The sequence below is a fragment of the Microcaecilia unicolor genome, chromosome 2, assembly GCF_901765095.1.
Source record: "Microcaecilia unicolor chromosome 2, aMicUni1.1, whole genome shotgun sequence".
NCBI classification, from domain to species: Eukaryota; Metazoa; Chordata; class Amphibia; order Gymnophiona; family Siphonopidae; genus Microcaecilia; species Microcaecilia unicolor.
Genome location: NC_044032.1, coordinates 502776559 through 502801464, shown reverse-complemented (window position 1 = coordinate 502801464; position 24906 = coordinate 502776559). Strand labels below are relative to the sequence as shown.

Here is a 24906-nt window from a genome sequence, read left to right as displayed (position 1 = left end):
AATCTTGAGTGAGCTGCTCTGATGCCACTTACTAGAATCCTTAATGTAAATTTAGAGAATTGTTTGTATTGAAATCTGGCCTTACCCCCCCCCCCCCTCACCCCTCCCCCACCTCCAAAGATCCTGGTGATTGTTATATAGGCACCTTCTTAGTCCCTAAAAATAGGTGCTTCTTTATATGATCTACCTTCTAAGACTTTACTGTATAGCATTACTGTTTGTAGCATACACAGAAGGCCCATAATGTTGTGCACATTAAACTTTCATCTGATAGGCCCCTTAGTAGCTATTCTGTGTAATTCACCATTTCATTTTACGTACTTGTGTCAGGTTTCCACTTGAGCAAATATCCTAAAATAGAATATTTACAAAAACGTTTTAAAGATCTTAATGAAAATAAGCTTCTCATAATTGCCTAAAGACCTTAATGAAAATAAGCTTGCCATAATTGCCTAGTGACTGAAAACAGACTATACAATACAGATTCGTATCTATACACTACACTTGTTATAGTAGGATCTTGTTTTTGCTTAATTGTAAAGCATGTTCTATATGCATTGCATACCATGCGATGGTTCATTTAATTGCAGTGCCTTTATACGTTGCAAGGTTTATTTGATTTACAAATTATGGACAGAAAACAGCATTTGGAAAATGCAAAAAGCAGCATTTTTAATTATCTGAATACTTTGATGGCTAACTTGCTTATGGGTAACTTAAATACCCACTTGCTCTTTATCACAGGATATCCTAGCCATAGACATTCGTATGTATATATTGGGGGAGGGTCCTTGGAAGGTATCCTACATGTGTAAACAGTATGACAAAAAAAATATGAAAAAAAGATAAATAGAGATCAGACCCTCTGTCTCATTTAACTACAAAAAAATATAAATAAAGCAATTAAATAGGGGCCCTTTTAATAAGCTGTGGTAAGCCCAACATGGGCTTACCACACACCAATTTGGAGCTACTGCTGGCCCAGCACAGACACCAGCGGTAGTGCACCATTTCCTGCACTAGGGAAAATTGACCATGATTTTTTTAGTGCGACGCTAACCTGGTGGTAATCAGGCAGCGGCACATGCTACCTAGTTACTGCTGGGTTAGTGCGGGTGCCCTTACCGCCACCTCAATGGGTGGTGGTAAGTTCTTCCCCCTGCATGGCACGTGGTAAGATCAATCTTACCATATGGCCATATTTTTTGCAGCATTTTTACCTACTGCAGTAAAAAGGGCCGCAGTGCATGGAAAAAACGGCCCCCACCTCTAGTGCAGGCCCTTTTTACCACAGCTTAGTAAAATGGCCCCTAAATTTGTGATATGTGCTCAGAACCAGGTACCCTCAATAGAGAGCAACCCACTATCCCATCATTGCACATACAGAGCCCTATAAAGTCAATCAATTATTGTGAATGCATAAATTATCAGCGCCATCACTATGATGTAAATGTCCAAAAACAATGTTCATCTAACTTACGTATTAATGAGTAAAAGTTGATTAAAAATTAATTATATAGATTTTATATAGAACGTATCTTATGGCAAACTGAAGTCTTCCAATAACTGCGTAGAAAACACGATGAGCAATTTCATGATGGGAGATCAAAGTCCAATGCTCCTCCCAAAGTGATTAAAATAATTTAGGTCTCGTATCTCTCCTTATCTCCACATCAGCTGAGTTTCCCCAAAACGCTTCTTCAGGGAGATAAATATTTAATTTTGCTACATCTATGAATACTATTACCCATAGTATTCTTAGATGTAACCAGGGCTGTGGAGTCGGTACAAAAATCCTTCGACTCCGACTCCTCAGTTTATGGTACCTCCGACTCCGACTCCTCAGTTTTTAATATGTATTTTTTTTTTTTTTTTTGCATGTTGACTGAAAGAGTGCAGCATACAAGGCTGCATGTTAATGTTTGGGATTAAAATCTATGTCATTCTGACTTTTTATTTTATTTATTAAAGAAACTATAAATATTCATTAATCCTAAAGTTTAAATGAAAAAAACAAGGTTATGTTTATTGTTTTTTTATCAAGTATAAAGTCATCATAGCATTAGCAAGTATAAAAATCTTGGACAACCACATCCTTTGGAAATTCTAGAACAACATCCTTTGGAAATTAGAACAAAATCAAAGTTAACCTACATAAACCAAAAACATTTGGAAAACCTAAAACAACATTATATTATTTAAACTTGGCATATATAGCTGTAGAATAGCTGTTAAACATAATCCAAAATTAACTAATATATTGTTCTTAGAAACAGAATTGCTTCTGCCAGATCCTCCTTCATAGAAGCCCTTAAATCTGATTTGATTATTTTCAGTGCTGAAAACAGTCTTTCAACACTGACTTGGGTGGGTGGCATTGCTGTTCTAGCTGCATCACTGACAATCTCTGGATAAACAATGATGGCTTCTTCTATAGTCAGTTTTGATGAGCGGTCAAACTTTTCCACTTCTTTTAATCCTTTAAAAAAACTCTTGCATGAATTTCTTTATACGGACATTTATAGGTTGCTTTTCCATGCTTAACTGACATCGCTTTGCTTTTGAAGCTTCCATTTTGTCCAAATAGGCTTGAAAATTCTCTTCTTCATTTGAAGAGGATGAACCTGAGTTACCATTACCACCAGTATTTATAGCTTTAGCTTCATCCAGTGGTTTATGAGTTTCAGGTAGCAACCCTTTCATGTGAACTGCTATGTCATAGAGTGCCTGTTTTCCTGTAGCAACTTGGTCACTGCTCAACAAAATTCAGCTGATTGGATCAACATAAATAGCAGCTAAGAGAATTTGATTATCCAGCAAGAGCTCCTCTCTTTTCCTCATTGAAGATACAATGCCATCAGCAATTAACCCCCCACTTTTGTTAAGGTTATATATCAAGCCCTTCCATTCCAAGAAGAATTTACCTGGTATTAAATCTTCATATTGCAGCTTCTTGGTAACAGCAAAAGGGTAAGAAAGTAGCCTTTCTAATTCTGTAACTTGAGCCCACTGGTTTTCTTTTAATGAAACATTTACATTGTCCAGTTCTTCAAGAAAGTCTTTTAGTTCAAGCAAACGCTTTATCATCAAGTAAGTGCTTCCCCAGCGCGTTGCTTGATCCAAAATGGCTCCTTTTCCAGCACGTCTCTTCAGAATAGCATCTGTTTTAGGGATCCTGGCTGCAACAGCTACTTGCCTCAACTTGCTAATTAGTGTAACCACATGACGATCCTTCAATCCATCTCTTATTGCTAGTTGCAGAGTATGAACAGCACAACGCATATGTTGAATGGTAATAAGCTTAGATGCTTCTTCAGCAATATCATCCAAACTTTCACAGCTTTCTTGAATTACAGAACTGTCATCTTCTGATATTTGTATGCTGCTTTCTTCATCAACTTCCTTCATTTTTTCAATTGTGCTTAACATATTTGAAGCATTATCAGTTACAATACATAGAATGTGTTCCTTTTTAATTTCAAAATCTTCTAAAACACCTTCCATAACTTCTGCAGATACTCACTGGTATGATGTGCCTGAGTGTCCTTTACTCCTAATGTCCGGGTTATAGTTTTTTTGTTTTCATCATCAAATCTAACATTAATTGCAAAATAATTGACTCTGTGACGTGTGCATGCATCCATTTTAATAAAGCCAAAACGTCCCTTCAGACTTTTTCTTAGTTCTTCCTTCTTACATTTGGCCTCTTCAAGTATAAGTTTCCTTATACTTTCTCATTTTAATTTATTTTATTGCATTTGTATTCCACATTTTCCCACCTATTTGCGGGCTCAGTGTGGCTTACAATACATTGTAATGATGGAAGTACAATTTGTTACAACACAATTATGGTTACATTGTGAGGAGTTTAGTTAAAACGAGGTCCAGGTATCGTTAAGGGGAATAAAACAGTGGAGAAGAACGACTAACAATAGAAGAACAACTGATACTGATAGGGCAACAGAACATTAGCAGTAGAACATTCTGGCTTAATATATTTTTACATGTAAAATTGAGGTTTAAATGTGTTGAAGTTACGGGGGATAATAGTACAGAGGAGAATGTATTGATGCATTGTTAACAGTGTGTGTGGACTTCATGTGCTTTGATCTTTTCGATAGACTTTTTCAAAGAGATGAGTCTTTAATAGTTTGCGGAAGTCGGTTAGTTCATAGTTCGTTTTCAGGTTTCGTGGTAGTTTGTTCCAGAATTGCATGCTCATATAAGAGAAGGTTGATGCGTGCAGCATTTTGTATTTTATGCCTTTACAATTAGGGAAGTGGAGGTTGAGGAAAGTTCGGGATGATCTTTTAGCATTTCTGGGTGGTAGGTCTATTAGGTCAGATATGTAGGCTGGGGCTTCACCATGAATGATTTTGTGGACTAGTGTGCATACTTTAAAAAGTGATGCGTTCCTTAAGTGGCAGCCAGTGTAACTTCTCTCCTAGGGTTTTCGCACTTTCGTATTTTGGTTTCCCAAAGATGAGTCTGGTTGCTCTGTTCTGGGCTGTTTGAAGTTTCCTCAGTGTTTGCTCTTTGCAACCTGCGTATATTGAGTTGCAATAGTCCAGATGGCTGAGTACGAGTGATTGCACTAGGCTGCGGAAGATGGATCTTGGGAAGAATGGTCTTATTCTTTTCAATTTCCACATGCAGTAGAACATCTTTTTGGTTGTGTTCTTTGCGTGAGTTTCAAGTGTTAGGTGGCGGTCAATGGTGACTCCAAGGATTTTTAAAGTTTCTGAAACTGGAAGATTTAGTTTTGGTGTGTTGATTGCGGTAAATTCTTTCGTGTTGTATTGGGAGGTGAGTATCAGGCATTGAGTTTTTTCTGCATTCAGTTTCAGTCGAAATGCATCTGCCCAGGTGTTCATGATGTGTAAGCTTTGGTTAATTTCATTGAAGATTTCTTTGATGTCGTGTTTGAAAGGGATGTATATTGTTACATCGTCGGCGTATATGTATGGGTTGAGGTTATGGTTTGATAGGAGTTTTGCCAAGGGTATCATCATTAGGTTGAAAATAGTTGGTGATAGGGGTGATCCTTGTGGTACTCCACATTCTGGTGTCCATGCTGCAGACGTAGTTGAATTTGATGTGACTTGGTATGAACGCAAGGTTAGGAACCCCTTGAACCAGTTTAGGACATTGCCTCCGATGCCGAAATATTCAAGTATGTGTAATAGGATTTCGTGGTCGACCATATCAAAGGCACTTGACATGTCGAATTGTAGGAGGAGTATATTGTTGCCGGTTGCAATCGTTTGTTTAAATTTAGTCATTAGGGTAATTAATACTGTTTCTGTGCTGTGATTTGATCGGAATCCTGATTGGGCGTCATGCAGTATTGAGAACTTGTTTAGATAGGTTGTGAGTTGTTTTGTTACCATCCCTTCAGTTATTTTGGTTATTAGTGGTATGGATGCTACTGGTCTATAATTAGTTATTTCGCTTGCATTTTTCTTTGTGTCTTTGGGTATTGGGGTGAGTAGAATTTTTCCTTTTTCTTTTGGGAAAAGTCCGTTTTGTAGCATGGAGTTTACATGGTTCGTTAGGTCTGTTATGAATTGTTGAGGAGCTGATTTCATGAGGTTGTTTGGGCATATATCTAGTTTGCAGTAGGATTTGGCGAATCTTTTGAGTGTTTCAGAGATGAGGTCTTCTGATATTAATTCGAATTCGGTCCAGGTTCTGTCTGCTGGGTATATTCCGTCGTCTGGGTCTAGACAATCTAGGACTGTGGCGTATTCAATAGGGCTGGCGGGTATTTTAAGTCGTAGTTGTATAATTTTCTCTTTGAAGTATTTCGCAAGGTTGTCAACACTTGGTATGTCTTTGTTATTGTTTGTTACTGGTGTGGTGTCTAGCAGTTTATTCACAAGGTAGAAGAGTTTGTGTGTGTCTTTGTAGTTTGGTCCAATCATTGTTTTGTAATGTAGTCTTTTGGTCTGTTTTATGGTGTATTTGTATTTCCTCCGAAGTAGTTTCCAGGCATTTAGTGTTTGTTCATCTTTCTTTTTGTTCCATGCGTGTTCTAGTTCCCTGACTTGTGTTTTGAGTTTTTTCAGTTCTTCGGTGAACCATGGATTTAATTTTTTCCTGTGTGATGTTCTTGTTTGTATTGGGGCGATTTTGTCTGATGGTGTTTTACATATATCGTCCCATTCCTGGAGGACTTGGATGGTGTCTGCATTTGTTGACCATTTGTTTTGATAAATCTGTTGCCAGAATGTTGTGGGGTCTATTTTTCCTCTCGTGGTGTATGTTGTTTGCTCATGTTTGTTGATTGCATTTCTGTGTGTTGTTCGCCTGTGAAGGGAGACGTGCTTTATGGTGGTCTGACCATAGTGTGGGTGCCCATGTTGTATTAGTGAGTAGGATTGTTGAGTCTGGGTCAAATTTGTGTGTAATAATGTCAAGTGTGTCCAGAGAAACTCCAAGCTTTTTAGCCATTTCTCCATTTAAGCCTAAAAAGGCTGGTTGTGAAAAAAAGATAGTGGTATACTATTCTTTACTGCCATTTCAATGATGTGGTTTTTGAATTTTTCTGGTGTCATTGTTATAGTAACTTTGTCAGCTGTAAAAAATCTTGATAGTTGTGTCTGGCCTCCAGTAGATTTCTGATCTTTTATTGACCCTGAAGTAGATGGAATGTTTTCATTGCTATCTTTCTCATTCACAGCTTCTAACACTTTTGGATGGAAACGCTGCAAATGTCTTTTTAAATTTGATGCTCTTGTAGGTGCATTTTTTTCATAACCACTGAAACTGCTAATTTTTGCATCACATGCTTTTTTCACCATCATCATCTTCTATAATACATTGACATACATAATGTTTCCCATCTGTTGATATTGTAAAGTGTTCATAAACAGCGGACTTTGTCATGTTTTCTGACATTCTTTTTGCCATTATGAATGGTGTGCCACTTCCACTAAAATATAAAGCTCTTCTTGCAGAGAGAGAGGAAGTTGGGTGGAGTCTCTCTGCTGCCTTATCTGTGTGTGCTGAATGATCTTCTCTTGGAGCTTAAGTTCACTGTGGGGTCAGAGAGGAGGTGCTCTACAGCAGGTCAGTAAATGCAAAGGGAGACTGAGCAGAGGGAAGCTCTCCAGCAAAATAGTTCAGCTGGACTTCACACTAGTGAAACAATTAGGTACTAAGCTTTATTCACAGCAAAGAAGTACTTTATTCAAATGTATGAGGAGTCGGAGTCGGTACATTTTTACCAACTCCGACTCAATGTACCCAAAATTGCTGCCGACTCCGACTCCACAGCCCTGGATGTAACAAAATTAAATCTTAACAAATGATAAAACTTAGCTGTGTGCAGATATAGTGAACCTTTCCTGTGTTTTGTTTCCATTCTGTAGTTTTGGGCTGCCGAGTATTCACTCTCTGCTGTTCTTCAAAACCACCTGTGTGAGAAATATGAGAAGGTTATCCAAGGAGTATTAATCCGATTCAGTGGCCTCAGTGAGGAGTATGTATAACTGTTTTAGAAAACCTGCACGTTGCAGAGGATCATTTTTAAAGGCTTGACCTGTAGAAACTGCACATAGGCTATGTACAAACTTTAGCACTTATTCCCCCTAATTCTGTAAAAGTTGCTAAAAATTGTGCACACAATTGAATTGAATAACAAGGTAATTTAGCACCAACTGGCTTTAACAAGCAATTATTGGCACATTAGATTTAATTGGTATTTATATAAATTTAGGTACAAGTTCAAAAAGGAAATGGGAGAGTCATGGGCAGAACAGGGGCATTCTTAACATTTACATGTATTGTTATAGAATGAGGAGGGATAGGCACCTAATGTAAGCGTATACATTTGCACCACACTTAAGTTAGTGCAAATGACCACGCCTAAAGTTAGGCGCGATTGTCAGGTGTAAGCACTGTTCTCTAAGCCACACCTAACTTTAAGCACGGCTTATAGAACAGCGCTTTTTTTGGTGCTGATTTGTTTGGTGCCATGTATAGAATCTATCCATTTTGGAGAGGCATTCAAGGATGTGGGGTCTGTAGAGTTATTGAAAACATTTGTGTCAATTTTAAAAAGTGTGAACATAAATTTCATGGCAAAACTAGCCCCACCAAAGAGCATGTGGTATGTATGAACTCAAGATGTGAGTTTTGTTTTGTTGTTGGTTTTTTTTATTGTGAAAGCTAAATATTTTTATTATGCTAGAAAAAGTATTATATTGTGTTATGTGGAGGGGCATTTTCGATATGACGTCTAAGTTGGACTTTGGATGTTTTGTGCTAAACGTCCCAAATCTATCTTTTTTTTTTTTTTTTTAAATACCATTTCAAAGAAGGTTTTGTGCTTTGTGCGTTTATCTTTTTAGACCATTTTCAAAAAAATAAAATCCACACAAAATCAAGCCATTAGGATTCAGGAGGGGACAACACTTGACATCCCAAGAAAGCAATGGGTCACCCTAGGGGACACCATTGTGGACTTCATACAAATGTTCCCAGGTACACCTCTCACCGTTTCTCCCTTATCTTGTCTCCCTCTAAAACCCACTACCCCCAACTATATACCACTACAGTAGCCCTTATGGGTAAAGGGTACACCTATATGTGGGTACATTGGGTTTTTAATGAGTTTTGAAGGGCTCACAGTTTCCAACGACAAGTGTAACGGGTAAGAGGAGGTATGGACCTGGGGGCACCTGTCTACACTGCACAAACCACTAGACTACTCCAGGGACCTGCATGCTGCTCTAATAGACCTGGCTATAACATCTGAGTCTGTTATAGAGGCTGGTACTATTTTTATTCACATTCTTTGGGGGGTGAGAGGGGTCAGTAACCACTGGGAGTGTAAGGGGTCATCCCTGAATCCCTTCAGTGGTTATCTGGTCATTTAGGGCACCTTTCGGGGGCGTTATAAAAACAGGTCAAGACCAAAACTTTGAAATTTTCACCCTAGATATTTTGATTTTGTTCCATTGTGGCTGTAAAACATCTAAGTGTTAGGCAAACCCTAATCCTGCCTATGAAAAGCCCCCAACATGCCCCTTTTTGATTTGGACACACCGTAGATGAATTGCATAGATAAGCATCTGTAAAATAGATTTTGAAAATACCTGTTTGTACGTTTTGAGAAGAAATTCGTCCGAATGCTGCTTTATGACACATTTTGGATGTTTTTCTGTTTCGAAAATGAGCCCCATATTCTTCATATCTACAGAGGTAAATATTCAGCTGGCAATGATGAGCATTTTGCTGATCGCCACCGACATTATTCCTGGATATTCAGTGCTGGGCCATGTCCGGGCTTCGGCATTGAATATCCAGTTTATGTGGAGCTGGCTAATGCATAGCCGGTTAAGTCAATATTCAAAACTTAACAGCTATGATTTACCGCATAAAGGGCCCTTTTTACTAAGCTACGTTAAAAGGAGGCCTGTGCTGGCATCAGCATGTGTTTTTGAAACACGCTGAGGCCCCCTTTTACAGCAGTAGATAAATGGCTGACTTTTTTAAACAAATGGCCATGCGGTAAGTAAACCACTTACTGTGTGGCCATTTCAGGGGGGAACACTTACAACCACCCATTGAGGTGACAGTAAGAGCTCCTGCACTAACCCACGCGCCGGGAATAAGAACTACCACTGTGCTCCTGCATTAGTCTGGCGGTAGTTCTGGAATAGCGAGCGTTAAGCCTGCATTGGGCTTACCACTGCATAGTAAAAGACCCCCAAAGTTAGGACTTTGTTTTGTGCGGTCCCATTTATGCAGTTACCCTAGCCAGTTAACTGCTGAATATCGGCACTTAACTGGCAAACTGCTGATTCCGCCCCTAGAATGCCCCCAAAATAGCTGGTTTTCTCGTAGGCATTAATCTCTAATTGTCAGCGGTGATAACCAGTTAACTGCCTCTGAAAATTAGTGAATAGCCCTGAAAAAGCAATTTATCTGGTTAGCAACCATTTCTGGCCAGTTATATCGACAAGAGAAACACTACCTTTCTACAAGTAGAAAATCTTTGACAAGCCTTGATAGCTGCTTTAATTATAATAGCTGTACTGTGCTCCTAAGGTATCCCAGCCTTTTTCACTTATGCTGCTGGGACAGAGGTTTTCAAAACCATTAATCATAAATCTGCTCCTGTCGCTGGTTCACCCTTGAATGCAAAGCAACTGAGCTATTCAAAGAAGAAATGGAAATGTAATGCACTGTTTGTTTTTTCACAGTTCAACTAAATATGTGTTACACAGCCACCGGCTTTTGATGCAGTCAGTTCTCCGAACTCTGGCTCAACGGAATTTTGCTATGGCTACCCTGACACAAATGAAGATGTCCAGGAAGAAGAGTGTGCTGCAGGAGCTGAGGGAACAGTACGTCCTTGAAAAGAGCACCTCATGTTGTAAGGATGCACACCAGTGGCAACTGCAGCAGGAAATGGTACACTGGGGTTATTTTTCCCTCAGTTATCCCATGTCATTTCTTAAGCCTTTATTTATATAGGGCATCACAAGGAATTAAGTATGTTTCAAAAAATGAGAACAGAAATTGTTGCCTTTCTTACCCTACTTTGCCCAAAAAAGTTTCTCTCTAGAGCTTGGTTTCTCAACCCAGTCCCCGGGGTACACCAATCCAGTCAGGTTTTCAGGATACCCACAATGAATAAGAATGAGACTGGCTATAGTGGAGACAAGCATGCAAGTTTATCTTATGCTTATTAATTATGGATATCTTGAAAACCTTACTGGTTGGTGTGTCCCAAGGAGTGGGTTGAGAACCCATGCTCTGAGCTGCTGTACTGATGTGAATACCAGCCATAGATATTTTATGACCGTTACCATCCCTGTAAAAGAATTTAAATGTAAATAGAAAATGTGAACTGAAAATAAATGTCTCTTTTGTCACTCTCTAAAAGTAAGATGTGGAAGTTATCAACGTAGGTTACCATTAACCCAAATTGTTAGTAACTAGGTCTCATTGCTTAAAATGGGCCTGTGCTACAATAGTATGAGTTGTGATAAAATAACCTGTCTTAACTGTAAACCATGTTAATAATTTCCCACTTAATATATTTGTTTTCATAATATATAGCTTACTGTAATTCTACTAGCACTCAGCTGAAGAGCAGCCCAGATTTGCTCACTAATATTTAATCAGCATGCTTGTTTTATACTGTGCTATATTAGTAATGAGATGCTGCTGCTTCTTCATTTTGACTGAATAAAAGGAGTCTCATATTTTGGAAGAAGAGAGAAGACTGGAGGAGGAAATGCAGCTGGCACGCTCAGAATTTCAGCAGCAGCTTCTCACAGAACTCCAGGAAGTATTACAGCTCCTGCAGCAACGCATGGAGCATTGGATTGGCCAAGCACTCGTGCAGCATGCACAGCAGGAGGCGGCAAGAGGAATGACTGAACAAGACAACAGGGAATTTAAGGTACCAAGGGTTTGCACAGTAGCAGAGGCATCTAGAAAATTGGTCCTTTTATTGTTATCAGATGAAAAGAAGAAAAAATAATCACAACTACAAAATCCCAACTATCTTTACCTTTAGGCAGGATAGAGATCATGGATTTTCATGAATTTGTACTATGGGGCTCATTTTCAAAGCACTTAGACTTACAGAGTTCCATAGGTTACTATTGGGCTCATTTCCGAAAGAGAAGGACGCCCATCTTTTGACATAAATCGGAAGATGGACGTCCTTCTCACAGAAACGTCCAAATCGGTATAATCGAAAGCTGATTTTGGACGTCCACAACTGCACTCCGTCGCAGGGACAGCCAAAGTTCAAGGGGGCTTGTCAGAGGCGTAGCAAAGGCGGGACTTGGGCAAGCTTAACACTTGGATGTCCTTGACCCATAATCGAAAAAAACAAGGACGTCCCTGACGAGCACTTGTACTTTTTCACCCAGACCTGTTTTTATTACGACTAAGGCACAAAAAGGTGCCCGAAATGACCAGATGACCACCGTAGAGAATCGAGCAATGACCTCCTGTTACTCCCCCAGTGGTCCTTGGTTTCGAAAATCGCCAACGTCCATGTCTAGGGACGTCCAAATCTATGGACTGTGAAATTTGAGGATTTGGACATCCCTGATCGTAATTTTTAAACGAATGATGGACATCCATTTTGTTTTGAAAATACGTGTTTCCCCGCCCCTGGATTTGGACGTTTTGCAAGGACATCCAAATCGAAACTTGGACGTCCCTTTTGAAAATGCCCCTCCATGTAACGTTGTAAGTAAGTGCTTTGAAAATACTTGATTGCACTACTTTTATATTGCATAGTTACAGAGTTATCGACATGTCTGAATAGTTCTGCTGGATTGTGAGTAAATCAATTTTAAAACTGTGTTTTTCATGCTAAGCAACTTTATATCAGAGAATGAGCAACAATGTGCACTTATAAAGGAGCCTAGGCATACAAGCGCCTAAAAGTAGGTATTAAGAGTAAATAGCACCTACTTTTAGTTGATGCCCATGTAACTATTCCTGAGGACAGAGGATGGAAGGGGGAGCAGGGTGGATTTAGCACCAATTCACATCCTGATTTCTACTGACACAGATATGCACAAACCCCTGGATTCTATTCATGGCATCCAGAATTGCATACCCAAGATGAGTTCACAACTTAATTGAGTAACAAGCCAATTAACATCAACACGGGCATAAATACCCTAGATCACGAGACTCAAGGTCCTCTAGTATGCCAGTCATTGCACTCTTCAATCTCCAAAGCGCATCTGCGTACAAAAACTGTGCAAATGTCCAAAGTCAATTCTTAAATTTTCAAAGGTAACAGTCTGTTGAAGATCAAAGGAACCAATGTACTTATTTTGCAAAAACGTTGTGAGGTCCCATGCAATGATTGAAGGTACCGGAGGACGATCTCGTGATCCTTAGGTATTTATTCCCGTGTTGGTCTCTCCAATTGATTGTGAACATACTTCAAATATTTTTTGATTTATATTTGAATTCCATTATATGATGTTTATTTAAGCTGAAGGTTTTTTGTTGTTTCAAAGAAATTTTAAAATACTCTTAACAAAAAATACTTAGAGCCCTGTTTACTAAGCTGTGCTATAGGCACGCTCTCATTTTTAGCGTGCACTAATGCTAGAGACACCCGTAGGAGGGAGAAAGAACCATGGGCAGGGCCAAAAGGGAAAGGAGAAATGCCGGACTGTGTGGGGAGAGGGAGAAATAGGGAGATATGCTGAATTGAGGGAGAGAAGGATAGAAGAAAGGAAGTGGAGGGAGAAGAGAGAGGAAGAGATGCTGTGCTCAGAGAGAGGCAGGAAGAAGGAGAGAGAGATGATGGACTTGGGATGGAGAGGGTGGAAGGAAGGAAGAAAAAAAGATGGAGGTGTTGGACTTGGAGTTTTTGGAAGAGATGGAAGAGATAATGGACCTGGTAGTAAAGGAGAGCAAGGGAGAGAGAGAGAGTTGAACCTGGAAGCAGGTACGGTTAAAATGTTAGGTGAAGGAAACTATGGGCTCATTTTCAAAGCATTTAGCTTTCCAAAGTTCCATAGAAACCTATGGAACTTTGGAAGGCTAAGTGCTTTGAAAATATGCCTCAAAGAGGGACAGTGGCAAAAGCACATAGTAAAAACGTTTTTAGGTATATTAAAAGTAAGAAGCCAGCAAAAGAATCAGTTGGACCACTAAATGACCAAGGGCTAAAAGGAGTACTCAGGGAAGACAAAACCATAGCGGAGAGATTAAATGAATTCTATTCTTTGGTCTTCACCGAGGAAGATTTGGGAGAGATACCAGAAATGGTATTCAAAGCTGATGAGTCAGAGAAACTGAATGAAATCTCTATAAACCTGGAGGATATAATGGTGCAATTTGACAAGAGTAGCAAATCGCCGGGACCGGACGGTATTCATCCAAGAGTACTGATAGAATTGAAAAATGAACTTGCAGAACTATTGTTAGTGATATGTAATTTATCTTTAAAATCAAGCATGGTACTGGAAGATTGGAGGGTGGCCAATGTAACACCAATTTTTTTTAAAGGTTCCAGAAGGGATCCGAGAAATTATAGACCAGTGAGCCTAACATTGGTGCCGAGCAAAATGGTAGGGACTATTATAAAGAACAAAATTACAGAGCATATTCAAAAGCATAGATTAATGAGACAAAGCCAACATAGATTTAGTGAAGGGAAATCTTGCCTCACCGATCTACTACATTTCTTTGAAGGGGTGAACAAGCATGTGGATAAAGGTGAGACGGTCAATATTGTATATCTGGATTTTCAAAAGGCATTTGACAGAGTACTTCATGAAAGACTCCAGAGGAAATTGGAGAGTCATGGGATAATGCTACTCCCCTTCCCTTTCTTCCTACTCTGTCTTACCTGAACAGATTATAGCCTAGTATAACTATATCCCAGTCATGGTTCTCTGTAAATCATGTTTCTGTGCTCACCACTAAGTCCAAATCAGCCTCTTCCATTGCAGACTCAAGATCTAAAACCTTATTTCCCATACTTTGGGCATTAGTATATACTGCTTTCCAGACATTGCCCCCTTTTCCCATTTGTGTAGAGATATTTCATGCTGCACTTACCTGAGGGCTTTGATCACCCTGCCTCAACAATTCTAGCTTAATGCCTCTCAGTAGGTTAGCCAGTCTGCTGCTGAAGACACTTCTTCCCTTCTTTGATAGATGGATACCATCTCTACACAGCAGGCCTTGGAAAAGCATCTCATGGTCCAGGAAACCAAAATGCTCTTGACAACACCATCTGTGTAGTCACATATTCATGTCCATGATGTGAGCTTCTCTGCCTTGGCCTTTACCCTTAACATGGAAAATCGATGAGAATACTATCTATGCACCTGTCTGCTTCACCCTCTCTCTCCAGAACAGTATCATTTGTTCCAACATGGATGAGCATTATTGGACGTTAGGCTTGATGAGTCTTGGCAAGTTCTCCGTAACATCTTGAATTTTGGCACTGGCAGACAGGACATCATGTCTGATCTGCATATGGACACCTCTGTACTTCTCAGAAGAGAATTGCCAACCACCACTACCTTTCACCTCTTAATGATCACTGGTCTAGCAACTTTGGAGATTTCGAGTTCCAATTCCTCCTTTCTCTGAGATGTTCTCACTTCTCCACTTCCTGGGCTGTGTATCGGTTCTTCAGTTCGAGGGCAGATGGAGTCATGCTATCAATCCTGCAGAGTCTTGTGATTTGAGTCCAGATGTCCTCTTTCAGCACAGCTGCTTCTTCTTCACTGCTGGAAATCTTTGATGCTTCATGAAGATTTTCATCGATGTATTTCTCATTTTCGTGAATGCTTCTCAACCTTGCCACCTACTCTAAGTTCTTTCATGAGGGATTCAAGCTGAAGACATTTTGCACTTGGAACCACCCCCTCTCCTGGGATCACATTTTCTGTCTGTACAGAGACAGAAGCTGTAACTGGGGCAACAGCTTTAGTGAAACAATGTTTCCCAGCCATGCTGCAACTGCAGAAGTATTTGCACCTGTAGAAAGAAAAGAGAAAGAGTCCAACCAAAGTCCCTACCTTTTCCTCAGATGTCCTGTAGACTAAAAGTAGCAGCTGTCTTCTTTTGTGTAAGGTCTAACTCTCAGAAGTGTAGGATTATTTAGGCCACCTTTCCTTTTGAAATGGAGGTAAAAAGAAATCCTGGCGCAAGGTAGCAAAGAAGCTCCTTAAAGAGAAAATTAAACTAATCCTCTCTACTAAGATAAAAAAAAATAATAAACCAACAGTTTCTCAAGCAATATGAAATTTGAATTTAAATAAACCCTTTCCTAAAATAAAGTGTCTGACTGGGTTAAAACTGGTTAAATGAAAGGAGACAGAGGGTAATGGTAAATGGAACTTAATCTGAGGAAAAGGGATGGTATCAGTGGTGTACCGCAGGGATCGGTCCTCAGGCTGGCTCTTTTTAACATCTTTGTGAGTGATATTGTGGAAGGACTGTGTGGTAAGGTTTGTCTCTTTGCGGATGATACCAAACTCTGTAATAGAGTGGACACCCCAGAGGGCGTGGATGGCATGAGGAAGCATCTAGTGAAGCTTGAAGAATGGTCCCGTAATTGGCAACTAATATTTAATGCTAAGAAGTGCAGGGTCATGCACAAGAATCCAAGGGAACGGTACAATATAGGGGTGAAGTGCTTCTGTGTACGAAAGAAGAGCGGGGGACTTGGGGGTGATTGTGTCTGATGACCTTAAGATGGCCAAACAGGTTGAAAAGGTGACAGTCAAAGCCAGAAAGATGCTTGGGTACATAAGAGAGGGATGACCAGTAGGAAAAAAAGAGGTGGCAGTGCCCTTGTATAAGTCTCTAGTGAGGCCCCATTTAGAGTACTGCATTCAATTCTGGAGACTGCACCTACAGCAAGATATAAATAGGATGGAATCGGTCCAAAAGGCATCTACAAAATTGGTAAGTGGTCTCCCATCATAAAGTTTTGATAGGTTCAGGCTTATTAACCTCAATATGTATGAGGCGGGAGAGAGGGGATATGATAGAGACGTTTAAATACTTAGATGGTGTTAATGTACAAGAGGTGAGCCTTTTTCAAATGAAAGAAAACTCTGGAATGAGAAGGCATAGGATGAAGTTAGGAGGAATTTAAGAAATTCTCTTTCACAGAAAAGGGTGGTGGATGCATGGAATGGCCTCCCGGTGGAGGTTGTGGAGATGAAGGACTGTATTGGAATTTAAGAAAGCATGGGACAGACACATAGTATCCCTTAGGAAAAGGAGGAATTAGTGGTTACTGAGGATGGGCATACTGGATGAGCCTTTTGGCCCTTAGCTACTGTCCTGTTTCTTTGTTTCTAATGTTCATAAATAAATCACGCACAGCACTTGTTGAAAAAAAAAAAAAAAGCCAAAAACACTAAATCTATTTCAGTCTACAATGTCTTCCTCCTAATTGACTGGAGAGCCTATAAATGAAGAATCAGCCTTGGGATGGGTGGACAATGGGGTGGGAGTTAAATACTAAACAGAGGCTTACCAGTTTGTACTCTAAACTGATATTATGATGGCTGCACTATTGTGTGAATTGACTTTTCTAAATAAGTAGAGTAATTTAACAAAATAAGACAATGCAATTACCTTTTCAATTCCAAGTTTAACTTTTCCCCAAGTTTTAATGCACTTTCCAGCAGAGAAGATACACCAGTGAACTTTTCTTCCCCTCAGCAGGTCCTCTCTCAGCAACTCTTCAGGATAAATCTAAGGTAAACTTGAAGCAGGAGTGACAATATTCTCCCAGTGGACCTGACAATAGATAGGTACAACCACCAGATATTGAATATAGGATCAAAGAGTTTGGCGATGGCTATAGGGAATGAGAAGGCTGGTCAGAAATAGTGAATGTCCTGAAGATTGAATTTGCTGGCACAAGACCAAGTACCTTATAACAGATTCTGTAAGCTGTTATATTATGAAAATATTACCTGACTAGTAAAAAAGCCCCCTTTCTGATGCAAATGAAACGGGGGCTAGCAAGGTTTTCTTCTGTGTGCATGTGGGAGTGTGTGTGTCCCTGCCCTCTCTCCCCTCCCCCCTCTGAGTCCTTCACTGCTTTGCTGTGTTTTCCTTCACTGACTGTTTGTGTTACAGAGAGGGCGGGGCAGACACTCATGGGGAAACCGGATATCTCTCCCCCTTCACACTTCCGGCTGGAGGCTTCATAGAACGTTGGTGTTGCCTTTTATATAGAGAGATTTGTCCAGTAAATCCAGTATCTAATAGTTGATGTATTAGCAATGGATCAAAAGTCAAATAAGCTTTCCTGTGGAATATATATTAAGCCAATTTTATATTACAAATCATTGGAGTATACAGTTTTTTTGTTGTTGATGAACCAGTGGTGTTCCTAGGTCGGCTGCCAACCTGGTGCGGATTGCCGCTGCACTCCCCCCTCCAGACACATCACCCCCCTCCCCCCCATGCGAATCACCTCCACCTCCTCATGCATATCACTCTTACCTCCTGGGGGTGCAGGGAGCAGTTGCGTGGCTGTCAGCTCCACCGGTTCCCTGCCCCTGAACATGAAGTAACGTCAGATAGAGCAGGGAACCAATGAAACCGACAGCCAAGCATATGCACCCTGCACCCCCTTGCGAAGTGCACCCGGGGCGGACCGCACCCCCAGTGCCCCACCCTTGGTACGTCACTGGGATGAACATATATATATATATATATATATATATATATATATATATATATGTCCAGTTCTAACTCTTGACCACACTGGATAAAGGTGATCATGAATAAAGCAAGGAGTCTATAGGTTAATACCTGCTGCCTTATGTAACTGTTCTTCAATTGTGTTGATTAAAAGTCAAAACAAAAGAGAAAAAAAGAGTGTGAATATTTCTCAGAAAAAGTATGTTTCTCAGAGAGAGAGAGGAATCTGTTGAAGCTTTTAGCTCAGGTTGAATATTTTGGGTTGAAAAATTGCCCATGTCCTTCTGGTAGACAAAATGTTATCTCCTAGTAAATTTGATTGCATTTATTTGAATTGTGTCTAGATGCCTAAAGAATAACCTTTTGAAAAAATATATATAGATTCAGAGAAAGCACAAAACATGCACACAAGGACTGGAATAATTACAAGTCTTGTTTATTCAGTGGTAGAACAGCTGACAGACATGCCACCTTGGGAGAATATAGCTAAGAAAAAAATTCACCACAGCAATTATCCTGGTTGTCAGCGCATTCTACCGTGCCTCGTTTCCCTGAAATACACAGAACAGAATTATTTAAAAGAATGAAATGTAAATATTTTTTAAAGGAATTCTGTTTACAGTATTTTATCTCCTTTCTGTTGCTAATAAATCCATTGACTCTTTTTATTCTAAATGTAATATAACAGTTAATTAAGGCCTTAGATCTATATGCAATTCATTTGTGTAAATTCCAGGTATTTCGTATGCAGCAAGAAAATCCAATTTTAACCAGGATCTACATGTGTAAATATGCAATACATACATATTATATATATATATATATATATATATATATATATATATATATACACACACACACACAGTGCAATCCACTTAAGTGCAAGGGTTTGAGACCAAAGAATAACATGCAGTTAACCGGAGCGTGCACTTAACATCTGATAAACATATGTACAGTGCTGTTTATTATACGTACAGTATACAGTCTCCGTTAACTGACATTAGGCTTACTTGAAGTAAATCAGTCATAGTCCTCTGTACACTCTTGTGTCTGTGAGTTCCATAGATTAGTCTGCCAGTCGGTAAAAACTGTCATAGCACTGACATCCAGTGGCCTCCAGATAAGCCCGCACGGTGTTGAGACTCTCCAGCGCTCTTGTAAAAGTGACAGGAGGTTGTTGAATTTCATCAGCATGTGCCTCACTGCTAATTTCATCATCTGTTTCATCATCAGCCGTTGGCTGCGTGTAGGCGCATATCTGGACATCAGTGCTGTCGTCAGCTGTTTGTAGATCGTAATCAACAGCTACGTAGTGATGAAATGCCTCTTCAGTAACACCGGCTGGGATGTCAATAGCCTGTTCATCTGACGCGTTTGCAGCAGCTGCATCTGTTTCGTCCCTCTCCACATCCCTAACAAAGCTTGCCCGCTTGTAGCAGTTCACAATGTTTGCCTGTGTAACATGATTCCAGGCTTCTTTCTGCATATGCAGGTAATCCAACAGTGATAGATTACGAGCCAGTTCAACAGCACATTTATCCTTGCCAGTCTGGTCATCCATAATGCTCATCAGACGATGTAGCACAAGAGCCCGATAATGTTGTTTGAAATTGGCTATTATGCCCCGATCCATAGGTTGGATCAGAGAGGTAGTGTTTGGTGGCAGGAAGACCACCTTTACGTTAGACAGCCTGATATCATCACTGTGTGCAGCACAATTATCACAAAGCAACAAAATCTGACGCTTTTGTTCCCGCATTCTAGAGTCTAACTTCATTAGCCACTGCTTCCAAATTTCCCCAGTCATCCATGAATTTGCATTAGCCTCGTATGACACAGGAAGTCGCTTAACATTCTTGAAGCAACGGGGCTGTTTGCTCTTTCCAATGACGAGTGGTTCCAACTTCTCACTCCCATCCATATTGCAGCAAAGGAGGATTGTCAGTCGGTCCTTCAACGTTTTACCTCCTGTAGTTTCGGCTTGTTTGAATGCAAGTGTTCCATCAGGAATCGCTCGCCAGTAGACTCCATTTTCATCAGTATTGAAAATGTCACGAGATGCAAACTCATTCAAGATGGTAGGAAGAACTGAAACAACCCAATTTTCAGCACCAAAGTCATCAACATCTTGTTTTTCACCATGCTGTTTCTTGAATTTTATGTTGTTCCTCTCCTTCCATCTTTCCAACCATCCAACAGTGGCTTTGAATTCATTTAGTTCAAGACTTTCAGCTAGCTGATTAGCTTTCTCCATAAGCAGTAGACCACTGATAGGAAACTGTCGGCTCCTGACTTGAGAAAACCACCGAAGAAGAGCATCTTCTACATCCTCAGCTTTTCCCCGCCCGTTTTCGTTTCCTGCGTGGATTTGTATTGTTTTGGCAGTCTTCCAGAAGATGATCTTTCTGCTTCAAGATACATGAAATTTGACTGGGATTGACACCACATTCTTTAGCAATAGATGCTTGACTTTGTTTGTTTTCTAATTTTTTAAGAACTTCTATTCGTTCAGCCAGTGTTAAAGTCTTACAGTTGCGCGACAACGATGACGACTCCAGTGTACATTCTAACAGCATTCTTTCGCTTGTTATGCCTGTGGCAGTTAACCAACGAATTTCAAATTTACCGCCCCTTTGTCACATGCCAATCGGCTTCCATATTCCGTGCGTGCACTTAGGGGGAGTCTTTCCTTCAGAGGAGCAGTCTTAAACCATGCATATAAGCGATTCTTGCACTTATCAGTGGTGCGCTAAACTGAACTTTGTCCCTGTAGAAATTGATGGCGCCAAAAACGGGACCGAAGTACGGCATGCGCTTATCTGACGTGCACTTAAATGGAGTGCACTGTGTATGTATGTATATAGGTGTATTTTGGTCAGGACCAGGGCACCGCCAAAAAATACACTTGCATTTCCCATTTCAGAAGGGTAGTGCATGTCTGTCTATGTTTGACAAGATCGTTAGGATATACAGCTACCTCAGGCACATCTAGGTTTAGGATGTTCATGTTGGACAGTGCTGTACAGGAGGAATTAGGGGAGGTCACTCCATCCCCCGGCCTTTTTTTTTTTTTTCTTTTACCCCGTATAATAGCTTGTGCTGCATAATTATAGGCTCTGTACTTTATATATTCTAGGAGAGGCTGATAGACACCACTGAGGAGAGTGTGTATGTGACCAGCAACAGTATCAACAGACTGGTGCACAGCTATTATCAGGAACTAGATCTGAGCCTGGAGACTTATGAGCAGGAAAAGCTAAAAAGATTAAAACATTTCCAAGGTAAGGCAATAACATCTAAAATAGAAATCTCTTCTACATTAAAAAAAAAAAAAAAAAAAGAAGTCCTCTGATATTCCCTGTTCGTTGCACATATTTTTGGTGGTTATTTTCCTTCTGTAAATTGCCCATGGGTAAAATGCCTGCTTAGATTTGCCCTGCCTTATTCACAAATACATTTTCCTTTGATGCATCCTCATTCTGGGAACATCACATGCACTTTTTTTTGTTTTAATTTGCAAGAAGTCAATTGAAAACCAAAGGGTACAGAACATTGTGTACAAATATAAAAGGTAGAAAAAAAAACAACAGTGCAACCGTGCAAAGTAAAGGACATTTCAGCAGAATTACCTGGCCACACCCCTGGCTACAATTAGTAAACAGAGGAAACTTCAAACATTTTTATGTATATATTGTTCAAAAACAGGTGTACATGTTTGAAAGAAAACCCAACCCAAACTCCCTGTGAAAATTAAACCCCTCCACCCCTCCCTCTCTCTTGTAAGTCCAGACCTGGCAGGGCAATCCTAGACACCAGAAACAAAGAAATAAGCAGCATTCAAGCTGAACAATGCCGTATGAAGGGCTCCGAAACAAGTTCCCATTTGTGCAAGAGGTGGCATCTAACAGCTAATAGTCTCTCCATTTCACAGTTACACCAAATTTGTTAAGCCACTTAGTCAAGCATGGCACTGTTTGTTGTTTCCAGTGTGCAACCAAGGTGACTCAAGCAGCACACATAGCATGGCGCACTAGAAAGGCTTGAGGTGGCTTAAGACCAGGCTCCTTCTTGGGAAATAAGAAAAAGACTGGGCCCCTCCGAAGGGACACCACCTTGTAAGTGGTGGAGGGGCTTCCGTGTTTCAATGACTCAGAGGGCTATGCTGTAGGGTTACCCATATCAGACAGGCCTCTGAGGAGAAACCAGACAAAGAGTGTCCCAACCTGGAGGATCCAAGATGGCGTTGAGGGAGGACGTACTCTAGTTGAGTTCCCGTTTTACACCAGAATGCCTGAAGAAGAAGGCGCGCTCCCCAGAGAATGGGGAAGAGAAAAGGCAAAGCCATGGTGTTGTCCTCCTCGAACATGGCTGGGGTTCCCACCACTTCTCAGTCTATTTTGGAGAGATTCGGGGGTCATAACGTCGGGGATATCGGTTCCTGCTTCGGGGAACAGCAAGGCTTTATTGCCGAATCTCAGTGGAGAGGGAGTGACTTTGAGTCCCCCTGTTGGCACGACCCCTCCAAGACCCGGAAACAGTATTGCTTCGCTATGGAGGTCAATAATGGAAACGCCCGAAGTGGGTTAGGATTTTCACGTGACCCGAGGAGGTCCTGGCGCAGCATCGACTCGGATAATAAACCAACTGGGGGATTGGAGAGTGAGCTCTTCCCCCTGAAGATATCTGGATCGGTTTCTGTGGAGAAATTGGACTTGGTGAAGCCAATAATGTCATAATGGACGTACTATAGGAACTGCAGCAGAATGAGAATAACTCTCTTCTTCAGATGTTTAAATTTTTCACTATCCAGCTTATTTTCGAAAGTGATAGCCGGCCATCTTCCGACACAAATCGGGAGATGGCCGGCCATCTCCTAAAACCGGCCAAATCGGTATAATTGAAAGCCGATTTTTGGACACACTCGCCGGCATTCCGTCGCAGAGGCGGCTAAACTTCAAGGGGGCGTGTCGGCAGGGTAGTGAAGGCGTATTTTCAAAGCACTTAGACTTACAAAGTTATTTAGAGGGGCATAATCGAAAGGGACGCCCAAGTTTTGCTGAGGATGTCCTTGCAAAACTTCCTGATGGAGGGGCGGGGAAACCCGTATTATCAAAACAAGATGGTCGTCCATCTTTCGTTTCGATAATACGGTCCGGGACGCCCAAATCTTGAAATTTAGGTTGTACTTAAGGGTGGTCGTCCCTAGACTTGGTCGTTTCTGATTTTCGGCGATAATGGAAACCAAGGACGCCCATCTCAGAAACGACCAATTGCAAGCCCTTTGGTCATGGGAGGAGCCAGCATTCGTAGTGCACTGGTCCCCCCTGACATGCCAGGACACCAACCGGACACCCTAGGGGGAACTGCAGTGGACTTCATAAATTGCTCCCAGGTACATAGCTCCCTTACCTTGTGTGCTCAGCCCACCAAAACCCACTACCCACAGCTGTACACCACTACCGTAGCCCTTACAGGTGAAGGGGGGCACCTAGATATGGGTACAGTGGGTTTGTGGTGGGTTTTGGAGGGCTCACATTTACCACCACAAGTGTAACAGGTGGGAGGGGAATGAGCCTGGGTCCGCCTGCCTGAAGTGCACTGCAGTACCCACTAAAACTGCTCCAGGGATCTGCATACTGCTGCGATGGACCTGAGTATGACATTTGAGGCTGGCATAGAGGCTGGCACAAAATATTTTTAAAGATTTTTTTGAGGGTGGGAGGGGGTTAGTGACCACTGGGGGAGTAAGGGGAGGTCATCCCCGATTCTCTCCGGTGGTCATCTGGTCAGTTCGGGCACCTTTTTGTGCCTTGGTCGTAAGAAAAACAGGACCAGGTAAAGTCGTCCAAGTGCTAGTCAGGGATGCCCTTTTTTCCCATTATGGGTCGAGGACGTCCATGTGTTAGGCATGCCCAAGTCCTGCCTTTGCTACGCCCCTGACACGCCCCCGTGAACTTTGGTCATCCCCACGATGGAAAGCAGTTGGGGACGCCCAAAATCAGCGGCTTTCGATTATACTGATTTGGGCGACCCTGTGAGAAGGACACCCGTCTTCCGATTTGTGTCGAAAGATGGACGTCCTCTTTCAAAAATGAGCCTAATAGTAACCTATGGAACTTTGTAACTTTGAAAATGAGCCTCACAGTCAGCCAGCCAAATAGAGATAGTAGGTTTGGTAATGGGTATCTCTAATGCAAAAAGCTGGGAGAACTTCCTATGAGGTTTTGTACCCTCCAGATAATATGCTAGATCACACAGTCTAAGGTATGCAGTGTTGCTTCTCCAGGATTTGAATGTGGCTTAGGGAAGTAGACAGGAAGTCTAATGGACTTATTCAGGTGGAACTCCAAGACCGCCTTAGGATGGAATTTAGGTTGGGTTTAGAGCACAACCATGAACTCTGAGACCGCCTTAGGAAGGAATTTAGGTTGGGTTTGGAGCACAACCCTGTCATGGTAGAACCTGGTGTATGGTGGGTCTGCCACAAGGGCTTGAAGTTCACTGAGTCTTCTGGCAGAAATGAGAGCCAGCAAGAACACTGCCTTATACGTAAGAAACTTCAGAAAACAAGAATGAAGTGTTTCAAATGGAGGTTTCATGAGAGCTGTTAGAATGACATTGCGATCTCATGCCACTGGACGTGGCTTGATAGGAGATTTGGTATGGAATAAACCTTTCATGAATCTAACTATCAAGGGATGAATGGCTTATTATCCA

At 41.1% G+C, this 24906-nt stretch overlaps 1 protein-coding gene across 4 annotated transcripts in view; it reads left to right on the top strand.

The window, feature by feature from the left end:
- EVC (EvC ciliary complex subunit 1) overlaps window positions 1-24906 on the top strand; it is a 150630-nt gene that overhangs the window by 81624 nt on the left and 44100 nt on the right. For all 4 annotated transcript variants that reach the window (XR_003940708.1, XM_030191174.1, XM_030191176.1 and 1 more), the window contains exons 13-16: window positions 7374-7483; window positions 10212-10422; window positions 11210-11419; window positions 21326-21470. Coding sequence is in view for 3 of the 4 variants with exons in the window: in XM_030191174.1 (XP_030047034.1) it covers window positions 7374-7483; window positions 10212-10422; window positions 11210-11419; window positions 21326-21470 (676 nt within the window). In the remaining variant the exon portion in view is untranslated. The remainder of the gene's footprint in view (window positions 1-7373; window positions 7484-10211; window positions 10423-11209; window positions 11420-21325; window positions 21471-24906) is intronic.